The 26,844-nt window shown below is 44.4% G+C and overlaps 2 protein-coding genes across 3 annotated transcripts in view; one reads left to right on the top strand and one right to left on the bottom strand.

Moving 5' to 3' along the window:
* Window positions 1–18,451, top strand: part of wdpcp (WD repeat containing planar cell polarity effector) — a 106,611-nt gene extending 88,160 nt beyond the window's left edge. Inside the window, exons 15-18 of one of the 2 annotated variants that reach the window (XM_070542572.1) lie at window positions 6,456–6,543; window positions 11,067–11,158; window positions 11,553–11,584; window positions 13,525–18,451. In XM_070542572.1, coding sequence (XP_070398673.1) covers window positions 6,456–6,543; window positions 11,067–11,158; window positions 11,553–11,584; window positions 13,525–13,575 — 263 coding nt within the window. In that variant the 3' untranslated portion in view covers window positions 13,576–18,451. The remainder of the gene's footprint in view (window positions 1–6,455; window positions 6,544–11,066; window positions 11,159–11,552; window positions 11,585–13,524) is intronic. The other variant, XM_070542573.1, reaches the window with a different exon arrangement.
* Window positions 18,452–20,022: 1,571 nt separating this feature from the next.
* On the bottom strand, window positions 20,023–25,670 carry otx1 (orthodenticle homeobox 1). The gene is made up of 4 exons (XM_015944998.3): window positions 25,332–25,670; window positions 23,374–23,563; window positions 22,957–23,108; window positions 20,023–21,841 (listed from the first exon to the last, which is right to left on the bottom strand). Exons 2-4 carry the CDS (start codon window positions 23,468–23,470, stop codon window positions 21,089–21,091), a joined length of 1,002 nt encoding a protein of 333 aa, XP_015800484.3. The 5' UTR covers window positions 23,471–23,563; window positions 25,332–25,670; the 3' UTR covers window positions 20,023–21,088.
* Window positions 25,671–26,844: the final 1,174 nt, after the last annotated feature.

The following is a 26,844-nucleotide window of genomic DNA, read 5'->3' as shown; positions in this document are numbered from 1 at the left end:
CGCCGTTTTTGACTACAGTTGAAAAGCTACAGCGTTGCGGACATCACACACAGCAACGCTTAGTTTCTCATAAACAACGAAGACAGCGGCGGAGTCTGCTGCGAATCTTTCCTCTGTTCTAAATGACTTGAATGTCTTTAAAACCACAACAAGTAGAAGCGCTAAAAGCCTTTCTTCTAAAAAAATAAAAGATGTTTGCACCGTTGCCGGATGCCTTTTTTTTACTACAGCTAAAAAACTACAGCGTCACGCAGTACAGTCGGCATTTCCGTCATTTTTGTGATGATTATTTTTGAGCTGCCTAGTCTCGCCCCTCAAGTGCCTCTCTACCTGTGAGTTACCAGACTCTTTCTCTGTGCAGACTTAAACAAAGGACGAGTCTGGCAGGCCAGGCTAACAGCATACAGCAACGTTAAGAAAGGCCAGACATTGCCTGTACATTGGGGTTTACCCCGGTGAACTAGAGGGTAGTTTCCTTCCGCCTATACCATACCAAACCATACCAGTTTATTTATAAAGCACATTTAAAAATAGCGTCGTCGTCGTTGTCTTCCTCTGCTTATCCGGGTCCGGGTCGCGGGGGCAGCATCCCAACTAGGGAGCTCCAGACCGTCCTCTCCCCGGCCTTCTCCATCAGCTCCTCCGGCAGGACCCCAAGGCATTCCCGGACCAGATTGGAGATGTAACCTCTCCAACGTGTCCTGGGTCGACCCGGGGGCCTCCTGCCGGCAGGACATGCCCGAAACACCTCCCCGGGGAGGCGTCCAGGAGGCATCCTGACCAGATGCCCGAACCACCTCAACTGACTCCTTTCGATCCGGAGGAGCAGCGGTTCTACTCCGAGTCCCTCCCGAATGTCCGAGCTACTCACCCTATCTCTAAGGCTGAGCCCGGCCACCCTACGGAGGAAACTCATTTCGGCCGCTTGTATCCGCGATCTCATTCTTTCTGTCATTACCCAAAACTCATGACCATAGGTGAGGATTGGGACGTAGATCGACCGGTAAATCGAGAGCCTGGCTTTCTGGCTCAGCTCCCTCTTCACCACAACAGATCGGCTCAGCGTCCGCATCACTGCAGATGCTGAACCAATCCGCCTGTCGATCTCCTACCCTCACTCGTGAACAAGACCCCGAGATACTTAAACTCCTCCACTTGAGGTAGGACTTCTCCCCCGACCCGGAGTTGGCATGCCACCCTTTTCCAGTCGAGAACCATGGTCTCAGATTTGGAGGTGCTGATCCTCATCCCAGCTGCTTCACATTCGGCTGCGAACCTACCCAGCAAGAGCTGAAGGTCAGAGCTGGATGAGGCTAGGAGGACCACATCATCCGCAAAAAGCAGAGACGAGATTCTCCGGCCACCAAACTCGACACACTCCACACCACGGCTGCGCCTAGAAATTCTGTCCATTAAGGTAATGAACAGAACCGTTGACAAAGGGCAGCCCTGGCGGAGTCCAACCCTCACCGGGATCAGGTCCGACTTTCTACCGGCTATGCGGACCAAACCCACGCTCCTCTGGTAAAGGGACTGAATGGCCCTTAACAGAAAGCCACCCACCCCATACTCCTGGAGCGTCCCCCACAGGGTGCCCCTGGGGACATGGTCATAAGCCTTCTCCAAATCCACAAAACATGTGGATTGGTTGGGCAAACTCCCATGCCCCCTCCATCACCCTTGCAAGGGTATAGAGCTGGTCCACAGTTCCACGGCCAGGAGGAAAACCACATTGCTCCTCCTCAATCCTAGATTCAACTATCGATCGGACCCTCCTCTCCAGTACCTTGGAGTAGACCGTTCCAGGGAGGCTGAGGAGTGTGATCCCCCTATATTTGGAACACACCCTCAGGTCACCCTTCTTAAAGATGGGGACCACCACCCCGGTCTGCCATTCCACAGGAACTGCCCCCGATGACCATGCAATGTTGCAGAGACGTGTCAACCATGACAGCCCTACAACATCCATAGCCTTGAGATACCCAGGACGAACCTCATCCGCCCCCGGGGCTCCGCCGCTGTATAGTTGTTTGACTACTTTAGCAACTTCTGCCCCCGAGATTGGACAGTCCATCCCCAGGTCTCCCTGCTCTGGTTCCTCCTCGGAATGCCCATAGGTGGGATTGAGGAGCTCCTCAAAGTATTCCTTCCACCATCCGACTATAGCCTCAGTTGACGTCAGCAGCTCCCCATCCCCACTGTAAACAGTGTGAGCGAGTTGCTGCCTTCCTCTCCTGAGGCGCCGGACAGTTTGCCAGAACCTCTTTGGAGCCGATCGATAGTCTTTCTCCATGGCCTCGCCAAACTCCTCCCACACCCGAGATTTTGCCTCGGCAACTGCCACTGCTGCACCCTGCTTGGCTATCCGGTACCTATCTGCTGCCTCCGGAGATTCACAGACCAGCCACGCCCTGTAGGCCTCCTTCTTCAGCCTGACGGCTCCCAGAACCTCTGGTGTCCACCAGCGGGTACGGGGGTTGCCACCACGACTGGCACCGGCCACCTTGCAACCACAGCTAGCAACAGCCGCCTCAACAATCGCAGAGTGGAACAAGACCCACTCGGAGTCAATGTCCCCCACTGCTCTCGGGACACGGTCAAAGCTCTGCCGGAGGTGGGAGTTGAAGACCGTCTTAACAGGTTCTTCTGCCAGGCGTTCCCAGCAGACCCCCACTATGCATTTGGGTCTGCCAGGTCTACGCGGCATCTTCCCCTGCCATCTGATCCAACTCACCACCAGGTGGTGATCAGTTGACAGCTCCGCTCCTCTCTTCACTCTGGTGTCCAAAACATACGGCCGCAGGTCAGATGATACGACTACAAAGTCTATCATCGACCTGCGACCTAGGCCGCCCTGGTACCAAGTGTACCGATGGGATCCTTATGTTCGAACATGGTGCACGTTATGGCCAAACTGCGGCTTGCACAGAAGTCCAATAACGAAACACCATGGATGGAACGCGCTTCACAACTTGCAGCGTTTATGATTCATGTGGCTTGTCTCTGCGGTGAGCCAATATTCTTCCAAACTGAACGGGGCAGCATGGAACTCTACAGCATGCATCTAACACTACAGCATAGTAGAAGTAAAAATTACTGTTTACAACATGGCATTCCAGCATTTTTTAACAGTGTCCTCATCTTTTCCGACAGTGCGAGCTGTTTCTCTCCAACAATTATTAACAGCATGTTGATCACGGCGATCTTTGAGAGCTGAATCATACAAATGTCTGTATTTACGAACCTCTGCCTTATTAGTTCTTGCCAGTCCGCCATGTTTTTCTGCGTCCGGCCGTCCGCGTGGTTAGAAAATTTCCTAGGTGTGCGGAAAGTTTGGGCTGTGCTGAGTTGCGGTGGAGGGGCGTGGTTGTTAAAATGACGCAACTTTTCCGCACGGAGCAGTGCAGACCTCGCGGACGCGTCAAGCATAAATCAACCTTAACGCTCATGTGGGTAATGATAGTGAGACCTGGAGAGGTGTGGTGGGGAGGAACAGCCCCCCTGATCTGAATCCGAACGGTGTTTTGTTATTGGACTTCTGTGCTTGCCATGGATTGTCCATATTGAGCACCATGTTCAAACATAAAGGTGTCCAAATGTGCTCTTGCCACCAGGATACCGTAGGCCGCAGTTCAATGAACGACTTTGTTGTCGTCTCATCTAATCTGCGGGCGCTTTTCTTGGACACTCAGGTGAGGAGTGGGGCGGAGCTGTCAACTGACCCCTACCTGGTGGTCAGTTGGCTTCGATGGTGGGGGAAGATGCCGGTCAGACCTGACAGGCTCAAATGTATTGTGAGGGTATGCTGGGAATGTTTGGCAAAGTCTCCTGTCCGAATAAGTTTCAAATCTCACCTCCGACATAAATTCCAAAATGTTCCGGTGGAGGTGGGGAACATTGAGTCCGAGTGTGCCATGTTCTGTGCTTCAATTGACTAGGCAGCCGACCAGCGCTGCGGCCACAGGGTTGTCTGTACCTGTCGTGGGGGCAATCCCTGAACTTGCTAGTGGACACCGACGGTTAGGGATGCCGTCAAGCTGAAGAAAGAGTCCTATTGGGTCTTTTTGGCCTGTGGGACTCCAGAGACAGCTGACGGGTACCGGCAGTCCAAGCGGAACGCAGCTCGGGTGGTCGCCAAGGCAAAAACCCGGTTATGGGAGGAGTTCGGTGAGATCATGGAGCAAGACTTCTGTACGGCTTCGAGGAGATTCTGGTTCACCATCCGGGCCCTCGGGGGAAAGCAGTGCGCTACCAGCACTATTTATAGAGGGGACGGTGTGCTGCTGACCTCTACTCACGACGTTGTGGATCGGTGGGCAGTATACTTGGAAGACCTCCTCAATCCCACCTGCACGTCTTCAAGTGAGATTGCAGAGTCCGGGGACTTTGGGTTGGGCTCTCCAATCTCTGGTGCTGAGGTCAACGAGGTTGTCCAAATGCTCCTCAGTGGCAAGACCCCAGGGGTGGATGAGATCCTTAAGGCTCTGGATGTTGTAAGGCTGTGTTGGCTGATGCAACTCTGCAATATTGAATGGACATCAGGGGCAGTTCCACTGGATTGGCAGACCGGGGTGGTGGTCCCCCTATTTTATAAGGGGGACCACAGAGTGTGTTCCAACTACAGAGGGATCACACTTCCGAGCCTCCCTGGTAAAGTCTATTCTGGGGTTCTGGAGAGGAGGATCCGGCAGATTCTTGAACCTCGGATTCAGGAAGAGCAATGTGGTTTCCTTCCTGGCCGTGGAACACTGGACCAGCTCTATACCCTTAGGAGGGTCCTGGAGGGTGCGTGGGAGTTTGCCCAACCAATCTACGTGTGTTTTGTGTATTTTGAAAAGGCAATTGACTGCATCCCTCTGGGGGGTACTTCGGGAGTATGGGGTACAAAGCCGTCTGATATGGGCTGTTAGGTCCCTGTCCCAGTGTCAGATCTTGGTCCACATTGCCGGCAGTAATTGAAGCTCGTTTCCGGTGAGAGTTGGACTCAGCCAATTCTGTTCATAACTTTTATGGACAGGATTTCTAGGTGCAGCCAAGATGTTAAGGGGATTTCTTTTGGTGGCCTAAGGATTGAGTCTTTGCTTTTTGCAGATGATGTGGTTCTGCTGGCTTCATCGGATCGTGATCTCTGGCTCTCACTGGAGTAGTTCGTAGCCGAGTGTGAAGCAGCTGGGATGAGAATCAGCTCCTCTAAGTCCGAGACCATGGTCTTCTCCAGGTCAGGGACAAGGTCCTGCCTCAACTAGAGGAGTTTAAATATCACGGGGTCTTGGTCACAAGTACGGGAGAGATGGAGCGTGAGATCGACAGGCGGATAGGTGCTATGTCTGCAGTACTGCGGGCATAGTACCGGTCTGTCATGGTGAAGAGAGCGCTGAGCCAGAAGGCAAAGTTCTCAATTTATCGGTTGATCTACGTTCCTACCCTCACCTATGGTCATGAGCTTTGAGTAGTGACCGAAAGAATGAGGTTGCGGGTCCAAGCGGCTGAAATCAGTTTCTCCGCAGGGTGGCTCTCCCTTAGAGATGGGGTGAAAAGCTTGGTCATCTGGGATGGGCTCGGAGTAAACCCCCTGCTCCTCCACATCGAGAGGAACCAGTTGAGGTGGCTCGGGCATCTGGTAAGGATGCCTACTGGATGCCTCCCTGGTGAGGTTTTCCCGGCACGTTCAACCGGGAGAAAGCCTAAAGAAAGACCCAGGACACGCTGGAGAGACAATGTCTCACGGCTGGTCAGGGAACACCTTAGGATTCACCCAGAGGAGCTGGTCCAAGTGGCTGGAGAAAGGAGAGGAAAGTCTGGGCCTCCCTACCTAGGCTACTGCCCCATGTCCCGACCTCAGATAAGCGGCCAAAAATGGATGGATGGATAGCTTTTTTCAAAGCTGTGGGATATAAAATTAAAAAATGATGTCAGTATCAAGAGCAGGATACTGGCTTATTCAGTTCTTAAGTTTAAAGGTGCACTATGTAAGAATATAATGAGAATTTTACAGTGAGAAAATCCTGAAAGAGTCTCATGTTTCAGTAATTTTGGAAGGAAGGTGATACTGAAACATATTTCATATTCAGCTGTCAGTTTTTCTCCTTTCAAAGCGAAGGTTGGAGGGAGGTAACTACTGTTTCCCATCAGTGAGTGTGGGGTTGCTGTGTCTCCTGCGAGCTAATACTGCATCGCCGACACTTGTAATTTGATGATGGCCGGCAAAAATCTCCAGAGTTGTTTAATGTGGTTACAGTAACCACATTTTACCACAGGATCTCATTTTTACTTCTTTTCTACATAATGCACCTTTAGATCCTATTTATGTGACAAGCACTGATTTCCTTATGAAACTCTAAATGTTGTGATAGACAGCAGCATATTGATCAATTCCTTTTCTCTTTGAGTCTTGGTTGTATTCTCTATTCCAAAATTTACTAATTTTTTTCATGTGTGTGTGTTTTTCATCGTAGATGATCTCATGAGCAGCAGGAATGAGTCCAGTCTCACTGACAGACGAGCACAGAGGAGCTCTTTGCTTTCAGACAGCGTCACACTCCAGTGAGTTTCTTCTTTGTGGCTCACTTACTTACAGAGTTAGTTTGGATTATTTATAGTAAATTTAATACCTGGTTTCATGCAATGCTAAGTATAAATGCAATGTTATTTATAACTGCAGTGGTATTCTAGAGAAGCTTGAAATTTCACTTTGAAAATGCTTTAAAAGAACTCAATTCTTCCTTTGTGAAGGTTCAGGAAACCCACTCATAAAAGTTAGACCTGCAGAAAGGCCTCGATTGAAACTGAGTTGCTTCAGTTAGTTATTCATGGTGTTCAGGGAAAGAAAACATAGAAGTGGATTCAGGAAACCTGGGAAACGGACATCAAACTGTGTGTAAAGATAAAGAAAAGCTAACCTGTCAAACATTAGAAGTCACTAAACACACAATAAAGTAGCACTATTTTTTTTTTTTTTTTACCTTAAGCTAGAGCTTATATAATGATCTCAATGATTGTTGGGTTAGAAACTTGACCAGTTTCATGTTTGGCAGCACTCTGTAGCCCTCTGCTGACCAAATGCATTTAACAGTTTTGTGGGTAGGTGTTTTAGGGGGTGGTTATTAGCTATTTTCTGTGCAGTTAGCTTTTTCAGTTTGCTAATTGTCAAATAAAAGCACAAAAGGAAGAAAATGAAGTTTGATTTTTTTTGTTGGCATCATGGCAGATTCTGGAAGTAAAAGTGAGTGAGTGAGTGAGTGAGTGAGTGAGTGAGTGAGTGAGTGAGTGAGTGAGTGAGTGAGTGAGTGAGTGAGTGAATCGGCATGGCCTACACTAGTTTGAGGAAGCTGAAAAAGCCTATGAAATCTCAGGCCGATGGTGACCTGGCTTTGTTGCTACTGGATTTTTTTTTTAATTACGTAAGTAATAATATTGTTTGTCCAACGGTGTGGATGTTTTTGATTTGTTGCTTATTGTAAGACTTGGCTCATGTTAGTGTTAGCTAGCATTAACAACAAGCTAACGCTAACATGAACCAACCGTCACTTAATAAGCCACAAAGTAAAAAGATCCACACTGTTGGAGAAAACATATTATTACTGTCAAGTACATTAGCAACAAAGCCATCAGTCCGTGATTTTGTATCCTCCTTCAGCTCCCTCAAACATATGTAGGCCATGCCAATGTTCACTCTGGTTTTAGCTCTTTGCTTCACCTCCAAAGACATTACTCTTCTTTTTACATCCAGGCTCAGCCATGATGCTGACAAAAAGCTAAATTCTTCTTCTTGTGCTTCTTATTTATGATTGGCAAACTGAAAAGCTAACTGCTAGCCTTTATATGAGCTACAGGCATAGTGAACAGCTATTGCCCTAAGGCAGTGGTACTCACTCCTGGTCCTGAAAGGCTGGTATCCAGCATGTTTTTCTTGTTTCTCTGCTCCAACACACCTTATTCAGTTGTTAAATCACCTATGCAGCAGCTCATCAGGCTCTTCAGAAGCCGGTTAATCACCAGGGGCCTCATTTATCAAGCTTGCTTACGCACAAAACGGGGTCGGAAAACTGCGTAAGCAGCTTTCCAAGCAAACTTTGGGATTTATGAAAGAAAACTTAGCGGAAAAATGTGCGCAACTTTAAGTTGACTAAGGACCTGGCTTATGCACATTTTGGACATAGAGAGCACCTGCAGTGCTGCTGCTGAGAAGAATAAAATTATGAAATCCTGTAGCATTATCACTTGTACTGCTTCGTTTTCACACAGAACAAAACCCTCCACACACACGCGCGTGCGCGCACACTCACGCACACGCACACACACACATGCGCATGCACACTCACACACGTGCACGCACACACATGCGCACGCACACTCACACACAGGCGCGCACACCGTCACCGTTTGGCTGACTGGTTAGCATGCGTGACTTTCATCTGGGAGTCTGGGGATCGAATCCCGATTGGACCATTTTTTTTATATCCGCCACAGATCTCTCTAAAGAATCGACAACATTGACGGCTTCAGCAACACTGTGCCACTCCGTGGATTTTCTCTTATTTGATTTGCAAAAGCACTTCCTTTCATTTCTCCACCTCGCCCACAGGTACCTCAATTTCTGCTTCTGTAAAATAGCGCTTCCTTGATCTGCCTTGATCTACGGTCGCCATCGTCAGTGCTGCAACAGCCGGCTTATGTATATGCATGAGATCCACAAGGCACTTTGCATTGACTATTTATGGCAGTAAGTGGGCGTGGTGAGGGCGGGATGTGACTAAAAAGCAGCTGAGAACCTTTCTAGATAGTTTCTGATTGATGAAGCGGAGATTGCGTGCAGCTGTGCGTACTCCATGTTTGATAGATCACAAACCTACTTGGATTAAGTAAAAAATTTTGCTGGGCTTAAGTACGGTTTTAGTAAGGATTCTACACGATGTTTGATAAATCAGACCCCTGCTGATTGGAATCAGTTGTGTTGAAGCAGAGTTTAAACTAAAACATGCTGGATACCGGCTCTCCAGGACCAGGAGTGAGTACCACTGCCCTAAAGCAGGTAGAGACATCCCACTAGTGTTCCATTCCAAACTACAAACCAATCCAAACCTCTGGTCAGCAGAGGGCTACAGAGTGCTGTCCAGTTTGAAGTCGGTCAAGTTCATGGCTCAAGAACCACTAAAACCAGTTTGAAAGCAATAGCTGAGAGTGTTAAAAATATTTTGTGTTGGTTTTAGAGTTCATTCATTGATTTCAAAGCTTCAGTACACACAACACAGAATCTCATCTTATTCAATTGGGATTTTTTTCTTAGAATTAATTTATCCAACAATTTCCACTGTCTCTGGAATTTAACACTTTCCTGCATGAGAGACTCAATCAACATTGTCATTTCACACATTGCTATAAAACCACTGAGTTTAGCCTGAACACATAATTTAGTTCCACTCACTACAAATAAAACCTCCAGACACGTGTGTGTGGACACTTCACTCTTTTTCAATCGTATATGTCAACTCTTCAAGCGTCAATGAATTGTTTCAGAGCGTTTTTGGCTTAATGACTGAGCTGCAGTCTGAGAGCTTGAATCTCCCTTTGTGATTTCAAATGTCAAAACCACATCGGTTACGGATTTTACGCCGAATCCAGATTTAAAACTCTCTGGAGCGCAGATTTAACTCTACGTCAAATGTCGCCGTAGAAACACAGTCAGATACAGATATAACCATCGGTGTCTGTTGGTGAAGTGATGGAGAGGACATTTTGGAGTATTTATATGGGATTTGGGTGCATTAGATGAAAAGGCGCTCTTGTTCTTTTCATCATTGGTATTCATGGCTGTTTGACTGTAACACTGATGAACACCCCAGTCACCTCCAACCCCTCCACTCTGTTTCTCTAAGCCTCCTCCATCCAGCCTAAATCCCCTCCTATTGGCCAATTTAAACAAACTGGGTCCAGAGAGAGAAATGCTGCATCCTAAGCTCTTTTTTTTTAAAAACAGTTAAAGGGACGAGAGGACGAAAAAAGAAGTGGTAAAGAGGCCGATTTGGCAGCCAAAAGCCTGATACCCCAGGTCTTCCCCCGCTCCGCTCAAACAGGCTAAGAAAACAGATTCCCAAACCTCCCAAAAGACAATGGCTACAGAGAAGAAGAGACAAAGCTTTCTGCTTTTTATCTCAAAATTCCCCCCCCCCCCCCCCCCCCCTCCTTCAGAGAAAAAAAATTATATTGAACCCACCCCTCCCCTTTTGTAATCTGGTCTCCAATGAAGTTTCATTGTTTCTCATGTGAAGCCAGTGGCAGCTTAGCCGAGATGGAGTAGGGGAGGCATTATAGCGCGGGCGTTCTCCCGTTTGGCTCGCTGAGAAAAGAGCAGGGAAAGAGAGGGAGGCGAGCACAATGGCGGTTCGGGGGCTCCTCGCAGATTCCCACATTCTCCAAAATCCGACTCTGCGCTCCGAGTAGTGAGAGACAACGAGACGGAAATCTGGGAAGCATCCCAACGTTCGTTTGATGGCTGCTGGCCTCTGTTGCTCATCCCATACTCCTCTGTCAGTGGAGCAAAGAGAAAGGAAGCGAGTGAAGGCCAAACGTATTGTGATGCTCAGAACCAACGAGAAGCCAACGATTTACTTTTGACAGATTCATTTTCAGTTCTTACGGTTGAGGTTCGTCTCTTTGTCGGAGGTGCTTTCAGAAAGTTTCGGCTCTCATTTTACGTAAGGGAAGGCAAACATCATGGAGCCGCTAAAATGGTAATGGATCACTGGGTTTAGGTTGTACCAGTGAGTCTGTTGGACTTCACACCAAACCCACAGCCATCCAGAACTCTACTATAAAGGTCAAAGGGCAACTGAAGTAGGAGACATGTCTAAATTCAGACTTTTCTACCTCTAGGGTTAGGGTTAGGAGCAGATTGATGACCAGAACAGATGTTGCTTGAAGTCACCAACAAAATAAATAGAAAAGTATTGAGTTTGTAGTTTTTATTTCAGAGAAAACCATTACTGGATGCCATTTCTAGGGTTTTATGTTAAGTTTTGATTGTTGTGGATGTGAGATGAGTGATTGTACTCCTTGTTCCTTATTAGGTCTGATGGAAGAAGTGGTCGTAGAAAACCGCAGAGGGAGTCCATCCATGTGACCGTCAGCCCAGATCTGCTCAGGGTTCTGAGACAAAACGGTGAGCTAAACATCACTTCTTCGTTGTTTGCTTCCCTCCTCGGTCTTGCTCCTCACATTTAATAACTCAACGTTTTAAACGATTAACCACCAAATCGCTCTGTCATTTGATAATCCAGACTGTAGGCTATTAGGAGGAAATTTGCATCTGCGTCTCAAACGTGTTTAAAGCAGCCGGAGTTTTAATGTCAATCATAACCTTATTAATGCTCGGCTCACAGCGAGGGCGATCACAGTGAGTGACAACGGTTTACATCCGTTCGAGCTAAGAAACAAACCCGCACGTCGGCTGCAGCAGCTGTGTGTTTTTGGGCTGCAGCGTGTGATTCTTAATGCCTTAAGTTGAAGTGTCACAGCTGATTAACCGGAGCATCACTCTGTCGTTTGTTCTGCAGGAAACACCAGAGGTGACACGGAGGGAAGAGACGTAAGTTCATCTGTAGCCGTATTTCAGAGAATAGTCTGGGATAGGGGAAGGTGACTGGGAAAACACGATGGCTCTGTCCTCTCAGGCGTTTGTCTCCATACACATTCAGCTCCTTTAGGACTTTGCTAAGATGTCAGCTTAATGGGACTGCTTCAGAGTGAGTGACGTCACTGATCAGAGCCAAAAGGCGTCCACTGACATGTTCTGACAGTGGACACAGGCCTAATAGGAGCAACAGGCCGGTTCTACAGAATACCTGGGCGCTCCTGCTTGGGGGCCAGCGCCTGCTGATGATGTCAGACTAAATGATTGGCTGAATGTTGACACACATGTTAGTGTTGAAGATTTTAGTTGGTCTGAAAAAATTGCAGAATTTACATTGACACTTTAACGTTGGTCAAGGGCCTGTTTTTATAGCGCCTACTGGAGTCGTAGAACCCCCAAGGCTCCTTACAACACGACAGTTATTCACACATTTATACACTGATGCTGATGAGCTTCCCCGGGTCACTCACAATCATCCACTGGTCTCTCTGACCACTATCAGCAGGCAAGGTGGGTGAAATGTCTTGCCCAAGGACACAACAGCATGAGCAGGATGCAAACCTGCAGCCCTGCAGTTGCAAGGTGGGCACTTAACTCCTCTGCCACGTCTTTCTCTGAAGTAGTTGGTTCTGACAAATTACGGGAGTTATGTTTGCACATATGTGCTGCAGGAGCCAGATCTGCTCGGGGTTGTAGTTTCTGAAGGTTGTAGATGTTCCTCGTAGGAAATGTGTACAACTTTCCAAAGAAATACATCATTAGGCCCGAGCAGCGAAAGCGCTGCGAAGGCCTCTTGTTACTTTTGTAATTGATTTACTTTATTTTTTTTTTTTTTATTTACTATAATTCAGTTGCTCATATGGGAGAAAAAGGTTTTGGAGGATTCTTATTAAATGGAGAGCCATTTTAAATAACTTTATTGAACAAATATCAAGTACACAACAGAAGGATAAGTGAAGTATAAAAAGAAATCCAACACTTATACAAACAGCCAGGGTTTTATTAATACGAATACATGCAACATACTCCGTTGGTTGAGTCTGATACTGATTTTAGTGCTTGGCTGGTTTTTAAAATGGGGAGCAATGTGATTTGTCCAAGTGGTGTTGCCGTAATGTGCGGTCTTTGACAGACAGAGGTCCCGGAGCAGACCTGGTACCTACACCGGTTCCTCCTCCAGGATTTGCCCTTAATCACCATTACCCATGTACACCACTTGTGGTCATTTTGGGCTAATTCTAGATGCATCTCGTGTAGAAAAGGTTGTCTTATGGTGGACCTGATGTGCACATGCAGTATACCACCCCATGCAACTGGCCTTTTCCCAAATTGTTATTAACCCAGAAATATTTATTAAACACTAAAACACCTTTGGAAGCAGATTTTGAAACATTAATATTCATTCTAGAAGAAGAATTCTACTTTAAAAAGATATGCATATCATGTTTTTATACTGTTGATTCGTTTTACTGTTGATGAATAATATAAAATTAGAAATACGCCAAAATCTGGCGATCAGATTGGGCCAGCCTGAAACTCAAAAATCTGATTTTATATGTCTTTCATGAATACATCATTAGTAAGTACACACCAGCAATAACCGGTCATTCGTGTGAATGTTTTCGCTTCCAGAATCATAATTTTTAAGTTTACATTGGTATCTGCAGGTCAGAGCTGTTGAAGAATCAGTAATCGTCCCCTGAAACCTGAATCAGTGCATCCCTAATGAAATCACATTTGGACAAAGATTTTATTATTCAATAATTAGAAATGAGCTTTAATTTTCATCTCCTGTTGAATTTTGTAAATAAAGCTATTTAACAGCTCAAACTGTATTCATATTTATGCATTACTCCGGTTTTTGAAACCTAAAGCTTCTGTTTGATTACTTTCAGGATGACGATGATCCCGAGAAGATCCATGTGGTTCATTTGGGAATGGTTTGATTAAATATAAATAAATATAAACTTGTTATTCTTACTCCCATCATAGGACTGGAGAGGTACAAAATCCCAGTAACAACATTAGTAACAAACATTTCATTTCAAATGTTAATTGTTACTTACCTGTCCGAGACGCTTTAGTCTCATCAGAACTGTACTCTACAAGGCGTTTATTCTCTGGACCTGTCTAAGTAGATTTATAGAACATATTTGTTGAAAATTCAGGTTATTTTCCGTTTGTGTGAATTTTTAACAAAATAAGCCTCAAACAACTGGTTACACCCAGTTCTTCTGTAAAACACATGACAGGAAACGCTGTAAAACTGCCATTAATCAAGCAGAAAAAATAAAGACTTTCATTATACTGATAGTCGCAGGCTGTTTTCTGCATGCGTGTGTGTGTGTGTGCGTGTGTGCGTGCGTGTGTGTGTGTGTGTGTGTGTGTGTGTGTGTGTGTGTGTGTGTGTGTGTGTGTGTGTGTGTGTGTGTGTGTGTGTGTGTGTGTGTGTGTGTGTGTGTGTGTGTGTGTGTGCTGGCCGAGATTAGGAGCCACAGTTTTATTCATGAACAGGAGCCAACCAGCGACTTTAAAGCATCGCGCCGAGCCCCTTTCCTGAACAGCAGCCACAGTCGTGTCAGAGCTGTCGACGCGCTGCGCTCACCGACTAATCTGACAGCGCCGCGCGAGCTCTAATCCCTCACTGTATCGTAATCTATTTACTTTGCATTCTAAGAGGATTTCCACCAAAAAATATACAAGAAGTGATGCTGGAAATGGACAGAAGATCAACGAGGATGCTTTTCTGCTCCCTTTTCACAAGTTTTTTTGTTAGCTTTTAAAAAAGAAAATCATTGTATGTTTTTTCGGGCAGTCAATCCCCTGTGAGAGGGACGAGTTAAAGGAATTACATTTCTGACTGATACTAATACTTCTCTTATGTAAACATCAAAATGTTATATTTCCCCTCTGATGACACAGTCACACTGCACGGGCAGCCACAGATAAGTGGCATCTGTCAGTGCCTTTAGTGCGTCTCTTGACACATTTGTAATTTACAAACCAAGACTGCATTATCTCCTGATTGTTTGACTTGACAGCTTGAAGAAAAAGCTCCAAAATTGCCTAAAAGGCGGGTGCAGGTCCCTCCCATCTCCCCGAATCCCTGCTCGGCCGCCTGACACAGAAACGGTGAGATCTCATAACACAAATGAAATGTCATAATACACAAAACAAAGTCTGAGCCCAACAGCCTCCTCAGTCACCCTCTAAGCAATTATGTCAGCTTTGAAAAATCACAAATGCTTCATTTAAAACATGACCAGCAGCTTTATTGTAGAACAGCGCCTCAGATCTTTGCCATCCATGATGACTTGCAGAGATAGGCTTATTAGTGGTATTAACATACGGCGCGGGGTGCTGGAGCTGTGAAACGGCCTTGTTAACATTTTGGAAATGAATCAAGCCTCCAGGACTCAGGTTATCTGCCTCTTTTTGTCCTCAGCGCAACAGCTGTGCAGAGTTTCAGCTGCAGCCTCATCGCATCTAATGATGGTCCTGATTGGACCGATACCGTCTCCCCTGAGGGCCAGACGGCCTGATTTGAAGGTTTGGTTCTAATTTGCACAAGTCAAATCTCCAGAACATGAAAGACAGACAAACACACAGGGAGCATTTCAGTCATCTGACAGACTGGTTTAGTTGCACACTTTGGAGTGGAGCTTTAATTCCCTGGAAAAGATGCAGAATTTTTTTTAGGAATTTGCTCCAAATTTCAGCTGAAATTTGCATGAAGTTCAAACTGGAATTGTCTGATCATAAAAGTATTTAAATGTCTTCAGCCTTGACACCAAAGCCTTGTTCTGATTAAAATATGATTCTCTAAAAGTAACACAAATGTTACATTTATCATCAAATTAACCACATTTCTGTGTCCTGACGCAGTCTGGAGAATTTTAATAGTTAAAATGCTTTTCCAGGTGTTTTGTTTTGATCACAAACAACTTAAATGAGCATAAAAATATATGATATGCTGATAACATTTGATCTTATTTATATTTTAATAAATTCTTTAGGGTAAAAATCACCTAAACTTCCCATACATCCATAAAAAGTTTTACACCTGCAGGTTTTCCTTGCAAAATGAAACAATAGTGATTATCTCTCAGGTGGTTGAGGTTAAAGGTCATCAATTAGGGTTGATTTTTAGATAATTTGCCTGCTCACTCCCCCCTCCTGCCTTCATTTACAAACAGAACCTTGTCTATGGAAAGCAAACGAGAGGGAAAAGGAAACGTGGCCACCATCTCAGACCGTTTCCACTCGGAGACTTGAGCTGAAGCCTGGAGGCCAGCGAGTCCCATTAAGCTCTCCCAGGTCCTGGAGGGTAAAACAAGTTGAGACGAGAGTTCGCTGCATCCTTTTCAGATGAGATAATACACCCGAAATACCTTTGTGATTCCATCCCTCCTCACTGCAACGCAACCAATTTGTACGGAAGAGGAAGTGAGGATGTCGTCAGTCATCCGAAGTGAGATCTGAAGGGAGTCGTCTGTGAATGAGCTCCTGTCACCCGACCAGTTTCAGCTGATTTCACGTCAGCTGCATCAAGTTAAAGGGGAAAGTAGTTTGGCTGCTGAACATGTTTATTTATTTAGTTACTTTGCTGCCGTTCTTTTCTGGTTAGCATCCATAATCCTGATTTTATCTGCATTTTGTTGAATTTGGAGGGTGGGTGGGACTAAAGTGATGTTAGAACTGGAGTGCGTATCTCTTGGAGCTGCCACAGTGATATTTAACCAAAACTACATTAAAGGTAGAGATTCACCAAAACAAAATGGCTCGTGATCAGATTTGGGCAACAATCAGTGTGATCGGCTTAAATCGGTTTAGGTGTTGCTACTTAAATACATTTTTAGGTTAATCACAATTGTTTTAAAGTGTGTTAAGCATAATTCTTTTAGATGAATTGTTATTAGCAGGTCAGAGCTGTCTGAGGGTTACAAATCGGTATCGGCTCTCAAAATCTGAATCAGTGCAGCTCTACATACCCTCTCGGACTCTTTTTCCTTTTATCGAGCTTCTTCTTCCTCCTCGGTCCCCAGTGCGATGTGTTTGGGTTGTTCAGTTGACTGGACTGTGTTGTTAAAGGAATGCTAAAGATTTCCGGACCACACTTCCCATGTGACAGAACCAGTGTGAAAACAAACTAGTTTGCCATCTGGAAACAGCTAATCAGCCACAAGATTTGGCCAACAAAGCAACCGGTCTACCTGACAAAAGTAAAGGTGACCAAATCCGGCAGCGCTCTTCAGGATCAGGTAACCAAGCCCTCCTGTAATTCCACCTAGCAGCTGGACAGGAAAACCCTCAAACTCGACGTCTTCCCAACTACATACAGCGAATTTTCCGAACGCTTCCAGAGCTTGAGGTTGGTCTGTTTTGCCTTTGCTGCGTGAGTTTGGTATTAGTGGTGGAATCCTCTCTCACCTTCTTTAGGTGGTGGTTGGTGGCTTTGCAGAAACAGAACCAAAAAAAGCTGCTGCAGCTTCCAGCTTTGTGTGACTTCAAGAAAACAAGAAGCACAGAAAAAAGTGAGATCTGCCAACGCAAAGAAACCTGAGACAGCGGCCCAGACTGCACCCACGTCGCTGTACAGTTGACCCCAGATTAACCTATCAGGTAAATATAATCCTCTGTATCACGCAGGCCTATGAAAACGCCAGGATGCCAAGGTCTGGTGGCATTCGACAGCCAATGAAAGACAAGCGCTGTTTTTTTCTGGTTAATGGAAGAAAACAGTCCCAGCATGCAGGTGTCTATCAGCTCATCTCCTCCTGGTCCTTCAGGCTGACTCACGGAGGCTTATGAGGTCTCACAAACCAAATAGTGGTGGATCAGCCTTCTTTCAGCGTTTATCTCTCTTCTGGATACAAATCTAAGCACTCATGCAAAAACTGTCCAGCAGGGTTCCAGTTCATTTCCTGGACAAACCGTGGACAAAATGTTTCAGTGTGAATGTGGGTGCTGGAAATATTTAGTTTGATAGATTACGATGACATCAGACATCAGCTCAGGTGTTAAAAATCACAGTCGGTGTGTGTCGCTATAGAAATGATGTCTAATTGTGTGTTTTTGTTTATTTTTAAGCCTACAGATTGAGGAAGTTGTTTTTTGTATCGTTCAGATGAGGTCTGTATGCTTTGGTACACAAACAGAAGCTTCTCTTTTCAGTGTTTCTGACATGAAACTCAACATTAAAGCAGAATAAATAAAAATAAAATCCTAGTCCCAGATTGTACAGATAACTTCAAGAATGAGATTGTATACAAGTTTGAGAGCATTTTAAGTTTGGAAAACTCAAAAAAATTAAATGAATAAATTTAAAAAAAATTTAAAGTACCAAATTAGTTTTTAATTTTTCACTTTTTAGGTGAATTTGATATAATTTAACTTCCTTTTTCCTGAGCTTTAGTTTCATGTACTTTGTTATTTTCACCTATTTTATTAAATATAAGGACCTCATAAGCATAAAGCAACATAGTTTGAGAACAATTAGGTGCGAATAAGTTGAATTTGTTTTTACTTGTATTAATTTAAAATTTTAAAGTAAATATTAACAGGTGAAAGGTGAAAGGAAGGCAGAAACATCCTCACAAGGATTCAGGGTCTCAGGAGGTTAAACTCTAATTTCAACTCATAATTCTTATAATTAAATGTTTTTGTAATTTAGGAGATTATCTAGAATAGTCTTTTTGTGTTGTGTTAAAAATATTAAATGGATTTTAAAAGGACTAGCAAATAAAACAAATGTGATTTAAGTTTTGGATTCATTTCTTTCCTGAACAAGATTTTTTTACCTTTTCTTTTTAATTTCATTTTAAAAAATCTATTTTAATCTTTGATGTTTTAAAATGATTTGTTTAACTTCTGCACGTAGTTTACGCCTCCATGCAGGGGAAAAAATAAAGACGACAAATAAATGAGATTTCAGTGATTTTTGTTGAACTGAATCCTTTCCAGGGGTATTTTTACCCCTGAAGGCCACAACTTCTCCCACCCCAGACTTTAATCCCTCCATTGTTCGTTCAATCCCGGATTAAACCAGTTTCCAACTTTGATTTCTATCTTTCTCTCCAGCGCATCTGTTTCATTCTTCCATCTGTGTCGTAAAAGCCGTCTCCGTCTGGCTGCGGCACCGCGTGTGTCGCCGGGAAACGCGTAATTACGCAGCGTTTGGTCAGATTGGAGACCTGTGGCTCCCCTGAAGTTCCTCAAACAGTCGCGCAAAGATTTGCGCGCAAATGTTTGTTTGATGAAAATCCGAACAAATCCGCCGCTGTTGGTGGACACTCGCTGCGCTGTTTGCGCGTCTTGGCGCAAACATGTTTAATGTTGGCAGATATTTATTCAGCTGCTGCGGGATTCATTGACATAAAGAGACAAACAACGGCGGCAGCTGAAAGTCTGCAGGAGGAGGAGGAGGGGTCGACTAGGACGGACATCATCATCATCATTATTATTATTATTATAAATAATACACGTCTGTTCTGATCAATCTGAGCTCTTTGTCTTTTAAATTGTTGCAAACCGAATATTTATGTCCGAATTACACCCGCGTTTCATTTGGAGTGCTTCAGGAGTCTTTGGAGGATTTTAAAAATCACCTGAAATTAAAACATTACAACAGTAATTGAAAACAAGTCATTTATATCGTTGCTGCCTGTTTTATAACTTTTTCATCATTTGTTTTATTAAGTCAGCAGGTTTTCATTTGCAGTTTATCCTCAAAAGGTACAAAAACCGACTTTTACAGATTCTTTTCCTTAATTTTCGTTCAGCTAAAATGTATTTTCGATCATTTCCTACTGAACATCGTTTTAAATATATTGGAAAACTCGAACTTTTTGGATTAAAAAAACAATTTTAAGTATTTAAAACAAAATTTCCTAAAACAAATAATATTCATGCAAATAGTCATCAGTTTTAAAATAGTATTTATTTTCTCTTTTTTTTTTTGCTAATAAAAAAACTGGCAAGTTTAACTGATTTGTCTAAATGTTTTCATTGCTGCCTTAACACGACCAGATTTACTCTAAATGACATGATATAATTTATCTTAATTATTTAAAACTTTTCATTTATTTAATCTCGTTCCACCTGTGAGAATAAATGCATCAAACCCTTCTCCCATCTGACCCCCTAACCTGGCCCCACCTACGTAATTACCGCATCAGAGCCCCTGGAATTCCTGCAGGTTATCCTGGAGAAACCAACTCAGGAGTAATTATCACCCCATTACTGCTGCATTCATCAAACGTCTTCTGGCAGCCCACTTTTACCGCCGGAGTTTAAATAATAATAATAAATAAAGAAGTGAGAGGCAGCCTCCCTGAAGCAAGAAGAGATGTTGGTATTTCAATTTAAAGCAGGCGGAGAGGATTAAGCATGTGCTGCGTTCAAGGCTTGTTTTAATTAGGGACTCATTTGCATTTCGCCTGCGATAATTAGAGAGAAACAACATAAACAAGCCCTTAAATAAAAGTGTGACTAGTTCAAATGAGAGGAAACAGCTTTAGCTCCTGTTCAAACCGAGACAGAATTCACTTTAAATTTTTAATTTGACTTAACGGATCTTTATTGGATGAACATGTATGTAAAGTGTTGTTGCCTTTAAGATACATTCAACATCTCACTCTCATTCTGCAGCTCCAAATCCACATTTTCCCCCTGAAGAATACAGAAAAAAATCTTTTGACTCCAACATTCAAGCCAGGTGCTGAGGTTCAAACATCAGCAAGAGAGGAGGTCTGGGGGTGGGGGGGTATTTTGGGTTTCAGTTTTTTCCCTCCCAAAAACCAATCTAGTTTTAAAATCTGAATGTATGTAAAAGTTATTGGCCAATTTGTTCTCTTTGGAATATTTGAAAAGATTTACGTACATTTTTTTTCTCCCAAAGTCGTAAATAAACAATTTCAAATTCAGAAAAGAAAACACCAACTAGTCATGGTCACTGCAACTGACCCAAATACATATTTACACATTTCAGCTCCTCACTGCAGCTGACTAAAAATCTCTGTCATCCTAAATTAACAAATTTGAGAAATAAAAACTGTACAGGATTTGTTTGGGTTGGAGGTAAAAGGGCCCTGAAGGCAGTTCCTGTCGGAGCAACGGAGGGGAAAATATTCCTCCCTTCCAGAGAGCTGGTGGTCGAAGGAGTTTGGTTGAAATTTCTTCTCTCTGCGTTTAAAAAGTTTTGTTTATCTCCTCCAAGAAGGATCGTCTTATAAACCCCCCTTGTGGTCAGAAAGCTGCCCCTGATGCATCACAGGACTCAAGGATTTTTCTTCTTTTATTGTTTGGGACGAGGAGGACGAGAGGGAGGAGAATCAGTTCAGTTGACGGGCATTCCTGCTGCTATTAAAGTTAATAAACTCTTTGTTTTTGATAACAAGCAACAAACTATTCTGGAAAATAAAAGAAGGAGCAGGAAGGGAAGAAGAAAAAAAAAGTTGATCACAAGACTTGGAACCTCCAGGAGGCCTGGTCTTTGTAGTCCAAGCAGTCTGTGGTGTTAAAGTTGAGCTTCCACGAGGAGGCTGCAGTCTGCTCTTTGTAATCCAGGCAGTCAGACGAGTTGAAGGCCAGACCGGAGCCACCGTACGCTTGGGGGTGGTGGTGATGGTGGTGGTGCCCTGACGACTGGCTGATGTGGTGGTGCGGGTGACCTGACATGGATGAGGCCGTCATGGGGCTTAGCTGGTGAGGGTGGTGGTGGGAGTGCATGGGGGCCAGGTAGGAGCTGCAGTCCACGCCGCTGAAGTACGAGCTGGAGGGGGTGGGGTAGCCCTGGCCGTAGCCTGGTGTCTGGTTGTAGGACATGGGGTAGGAAGTGGCAGCAGCAGCGGAGCCTGACATGGAGCGCTGCATGCAGGAGGCATTAGACGGCGGTCCGGGTTCAGGGAGCGGGGCCACAGCTGGAGCTGGGGCGTTTCCTGGGGAGATGGCAGGGCTCCAGATGGAGGAAACGGTGCTGATGGAGGTAGAGGTGCTACTAAGAGCTGAGGGGCCTGTGGGATTGGTGGACGAAGATGAAGAGGAGGAAGAACCCGTACTGGAGACAGCAGGAGGTGTGAACTGCCCACTGCTCTCAGAGCCGGTGCTCTCTCGGGCCGGAGAGGACTTCTTCTTGGGCGGCCTGGCCTTGGCGCTGCTGCTGCCACTCTGCTGCTGCTGGCGACACTTTGCCCTCCTGTTCTTGAACCACACCTACAACACAAACAACAATAGTTAGTACACAACCTTAGCATTTCCTGAATAAAAACAAAAAGGAAGGAGAAAAACTCGAAGGCCATGTTGGGAGTACATCATGGAGGAAAATTGAGGGTTATTATCCATCAAGGTTCATTTCCACCCCGGCCCCTTGGCTTGGATCCACCAGGGGTCTAATTTCATACCTGGTAGATGGCTCTAAGATAACAGGCTATTGAGTTTCACTGCACAGTAGGGTAACTGAAGAGCACTGAGAGGGTAGGATCGTGTAGAGCGATTTGTTTCACACACACATTTTGAAAATAACTCAAACTGTGAGATAAAGGCCTTGGTTTTCCCTTTTGTGCTTTTTAAGAGTAGTATTAGTTTGGCACTGTAGTACAGCAGTAAAATATTTGTAGTATATGCAAAAGAAAGTACTAAAGGTCCAGTAGTTCATATCAAATTACTTCGGCTGTCTCAGGACAAAATAAAACTGTTGTTTAACTTGTGGTGATGAATGTGATTTGTTTACTTCTAAAATATGACATTTTATCTGTTAACTGTCATAAACTAATGTGGAACAGGATGAAGGAAAACTAAAAAATTTAAAAAATCCACAACTGAAGGGTGTGTGACTTGTTTACATGAGGATTTAAATACTTTCCCAGCTACTTGTGAATGTATATGCAACATTATAGCTAAATTAGCCAGCATGCTAATTTCAAACACCCATTAATAACCTTAACTCAGTGGAATTATAAAATAAATTCTCAAGTGCATTTCTGAGTAAAATTCAAGGACAAAGTTATTCATTTCTACATTACGCAGCAAAGTATTTCTGAAACACGTTAAACTGCGTGAACATTATCCATTATCCAGCCTAGCTAAAACATCCGGGTAGTTTGTTGTCAGATAATGTCGATTATTTATGACGTAAAGATCGCCCGGAATGTTTTAAACTAGTATTTTGCTTTTTGGCTAAATAAATTATATTTATACACAAAATTTAAATAATATTATGAATTTAAATAGAATAATAAATTGTCGGATTTTTTTGTAATAAGTACCAAGAAATAAAAGTTAGTCAGGTTAAAACAAGCCTCCCGCTGTTTTAATCAGGCTGCTGCTACCTGAACTCGGGACTCCGGGAGGTTGATTTTCAGCGCCACCTCCTCCCGCATGAAGATGTCCGGGTATCGGGTTTTGGTGAACAACGCCTCCAGGACGTCGAGCTGAGAGCGGGTGAAAGTGGTCCGCTCCCTCCGCTGCTTCCTGGGAGTCGCTGCGGGGAAGGAAACGGCCCAGGTGGGACGAGAAACACCGTAAGGAAACGTGTAAAAACACCGGAAACAATTAAACACGTTTACTTCTCACATTCAACCAGCCGCGTTTAGCTGGAAAAGTGGATACGCAGCTGACGTGTGTGTGTGTGTGTGTGTGTGTGTGTGTGTGTGTGTGTGTGTGTGTGTGTGTGTGTGTGTGTGTGTGTGTGTGTGTGTGTGTGTGTGTGTGTGTGTGTGTGTGTGTGTGTGGTGCCGGGCTCCTACCTGGGTAACCCACCGACGGGTGCAGCAGGTCCATGGCAGCGCCGCTGAGCCCCAGGCCGTTGACCCCATAAGGGGGCTGTTTGAGGTAGGACATCATGCTACAGGCGGTCACTGCTCCACCCAGCTCAGGCCAGTGGTTCAGTTTTCCCCGGTGCTGCAGCTTGACGGGACAGAGGACCGATCCAAGTCTCTGCGCGCGCGCACACACACACACAAAGAGAGAGAGAGAGAGAGAGAGAGAGAGAGAGATAAAGTCAGTTAAAACTTGCAGATCTGTCTTAAATGCTTTAAACATGTTGCATTTTAATAGACAATAAAAAGCAGCAGTGAAATACAATGACAAGACTTTATTAGTTTCCCCCTTTACTCATTAATCTCGATTTAAGGATAATTACCCACAAATAGAAACCAGGCAAACGATTACGGAAATTATTTTATATACAGGACACATCTTTATTTACGTTTTACTAACAAATCCTGCTCAAGTGACGCGAAAATTCAGAAGAGGAATTATTTTAAAAATACAATAAGTCACAAATTATTTTAACTGTTAGACTTTAATCTAATTTTTAAGACGTGACATCTAAGAAGAGAAATAAAAAGTTGGATGGAGAGAAGTGTTGCTAAATCCGTTTTTATAGCCTGCTTTGTTTTTATAAATGTTTTATTCATAAGTACTCACATCCGCGCGCACATTTCCCCCAACGCTTATGTTTCATCACACATCTGTTCTGTTGAGATTTGTAAAACATAAAGTATAAAATAAATTTAAAGTTAACGCGCTCAATTTCAATTTTGTTTCAATTTATTTTGTTTTGTTAATTTAAAAAGGGGTAAGAGGATATGTTGGACCATGTGTGAGCGTGTTTGTGAGTGTTTGTGAGCGTGTTTGTGAGTGTTTGTGAGCGTGTTTGTGAGTGTTTGTGAGTGTGTGAGTGTGTGTGTGTGTGTGCTCTAACCTACACTCACACACACACATAAAAAAGATGGATTATGGATGTCGTTTGATAATCTATAAAAATCCCAGCTGAAGCTTTTCTGTTGGTCTCTGGTTTGTTTCGGGTCGCTGCGCTTTGTGTGTGTCCGGACCAGAACCAGGACCCCTGCGTCCGCCGCTCAGAGCAGTGGGATTAAGATCCAGCAACAAGCCTCTGATTTAGTCCTCAGAATAAAAAAAAACAACAACAACAACAACAATTATTAAAAAATAAGTCACAGTGTTAACGCCAATTCCTGCATGTATTGATAAAACCACTGTATAACGAGATTAGTGCTTCTGAATAACCGCTGGATTATTAAATTATAACATCTAAAAACGTATTTATTATTTGTATTTGATTTGAAAGGATTAAAAAACAAGGAAGAAGCAAAAGAATAACTGATTGACACGTGGAGGAAAAACTAAAAGCCGTGGATCACAAAGTTTGATTCTCACTCCTCTCTCTTATCTAAGAAACCCGAACCCTCTCTCCCTGAAGTGTGAATTAAATTAGAGCGAGTGTTTGAACAATGCGCTGCTGCAAAGCGACCGAACCCAAACCGAGCCAACGTGTATTCCGGCTCCGCCAGGCCCGAGTGAAAGGCGAGATCTCGGTGCAAATGAACTCAATTAGAATTTAGATGAGACCTCCGGGGAGAGAGCGTTTCACAGGGCTCTTATCTACTAAATAAATTAACAAAAACCAAAACACGCCTCTCCAATTATCTACTAAGTGCCCCAAACGCTTTAACGGACAACTGCGCTCAATAAAAAAAGTGACGGGTAAGAAGTGGATCAGAAATATAAAATGATTAATCTGATTCATCCGGAAACAATTCAGATGTGCAAATTGAAATCAGGGACAGAATTGTTAACGGAAATGACTTTTTATAGAAGTTATTTCACGTAAAACTTTCTAAAAAGAAGCGTATAAAAGTTTGCGTTAAATAAAAACGCCAGAAAAGTGGAAAAAGTTTACCTTGTTTCACTCCTTCCTCCCTTCCACCCGAACCCTCAGAGCACCAGAGGCGAGAAATATTATCCAGCAGCAGGAAAATCTGCAGGGCACCCGACTGGAGAAGCAGCCGCAGACTTGCTCAAAAACAAACAACACTGCGCAAAGCCAGCGGCATCACGGAGGAGCTCGGGTCAGCAGCGCACGGGCGTCACCGCGTCCTCAGTGCGGCTCGGGCCGTTTTTACAGCCAAACAAATCAAACTCATTTGCTTTCAGGAGGGCTTGTCGTTGTCTGTCAGGCTGTTAAGGTGATTTCTAATGGAGACGGATGGAGATTGATCACCTTCTCTCCGCCCCGCGCCTCTATGAGCGGAGGATCACCTGCGGATCCGCCTCCCGCAGCCAATCAGGGCGCGCGGGCGCGCTGACGGACGGCGCGGGCGGCCTATGAACACGCAGCGGCTTCCGGGGGAGCCCACTCCCACTGACAGGAAGCCCCCTCCGTCCTCCTCCCGGTCCCGAACCCGGTGGAAGCTCAGAGCCGTTTTCAAAAGATGGAAACGAGTCGGAGGCCTGCAGGAGAGTGTGCGTGCAGGGTGCAGGCCTGCGCTCTGTTGTGCGCCAAAGTGCGCAAAGGACTCAACTGGATATAGAGAGGAAGACGTTTATGTATCACCTGCATGCTAGCAGATGCGCCGGGGACATTCTCGGTGGGAACGTGCACACGCGGGACCTGTAGATTTAATTCTAACAGCTGTAAACGACCCCAAACATACGAACACGAGGAGAAAAGATGTTATTTTTCTACTCCTGCAGCTGAAAGGCCGCGGAGCCTCAGCAGCTTTGCGGTTTCCCTCATTTTTAATTTTCTCTTTCATCTTAAAAATGAGCGTGACGAATAAAACCAGGCGAACAGAGGTTAAATTTATCCATTTTAAATTGTATTGCGGTAGCCCTCCCCTAGTCTTTCTCTCTTCACACGCACAAACACACACACACACTCTCTCTCACACACACACATCTCATGAATATTAATGAGGTTTAATCCCCATTTAGAATTACATTTGAGGATGGTTGACGTAAAGAAAGACCTCCAACTCACCGCAGAAAAAGAGCAGAAATGCGTCCGCTGAGTCGCATCCTGCTAGATGTTTATGGTTCCATCAGACGCGTTTATCCAAATGTTTGACCTTTATGGCGGAGAGGGTTGTGTACAAAATAAAAACCCACTTTTCTTTGTGTTTTGAACAAAATATATTTCTGTAAATGAAACAGAAATACTTTTAAAATTGAGAAGAGATGAAATTGATTTGTGCAGAAGGAGTGATAAGTGGAGGTCGACTGGATGCAAACGTCTTCATGAGGGCATTTCGACAGAAAAATAATCGTTGCAGGTTGCAGAGGCCTTCGAGGGTTCCGCCTTTTAAAATAAGGCGGGTAACGCACCTGAACGCACCTTTGTGCGCGAGATGATGTGGGTTTACGCACAAACACATACAAGGGTAAAATCCACCCAAATCAGAGTGAAGGTCAAA

Source organism: Nothobranchius furzeri, chromosome 12 (genome assembly GCF_043380555.1).
Source record: "Nothobranchius furzeri strain GRZ-AD chromosome 12, NfurGRZ-RIMD1, whole genome shotgun sequence".
Lineage (NCBI taxonomy): Eukaryota > Metazoa > Chordata > Actinopteri > Cyprinodontiformes > Nothobranchiidae > Nothobranchius > Nothobranchius furzeri.
The sequence above is the reverse complement of the archived record's forward strand: the minus strand, read 5'-3'. Positions and strand labels throughout refer to the sequence as shown.

Excerpts from the sequence above, each read along its gene's own strand:
- otx1 (XM_015944998.3), bottom strand. The coding sequence starts at position 23,470 with ATGATGTCCTACCTCAAACAGCCCCCTTATGGGGTCAACGGCCTGGGG. Across the intron at positions 23,109-23,373 it reads CCCGTCGGTGGGTTACCCAG|CGACTCCCAGGAAGCAGCGG; the intron begins GTAGGAGCCCGG and ends CCTTCCCCGCAG. Across the intron at positions 21,842-22,956 it reads TCCCGGAGTCCCGAGTTCAG|GTGTGGTTCAAGAACAGGAG; the intron begins GTAGCAGCAGCC and ends TTTGTGTTGTAG.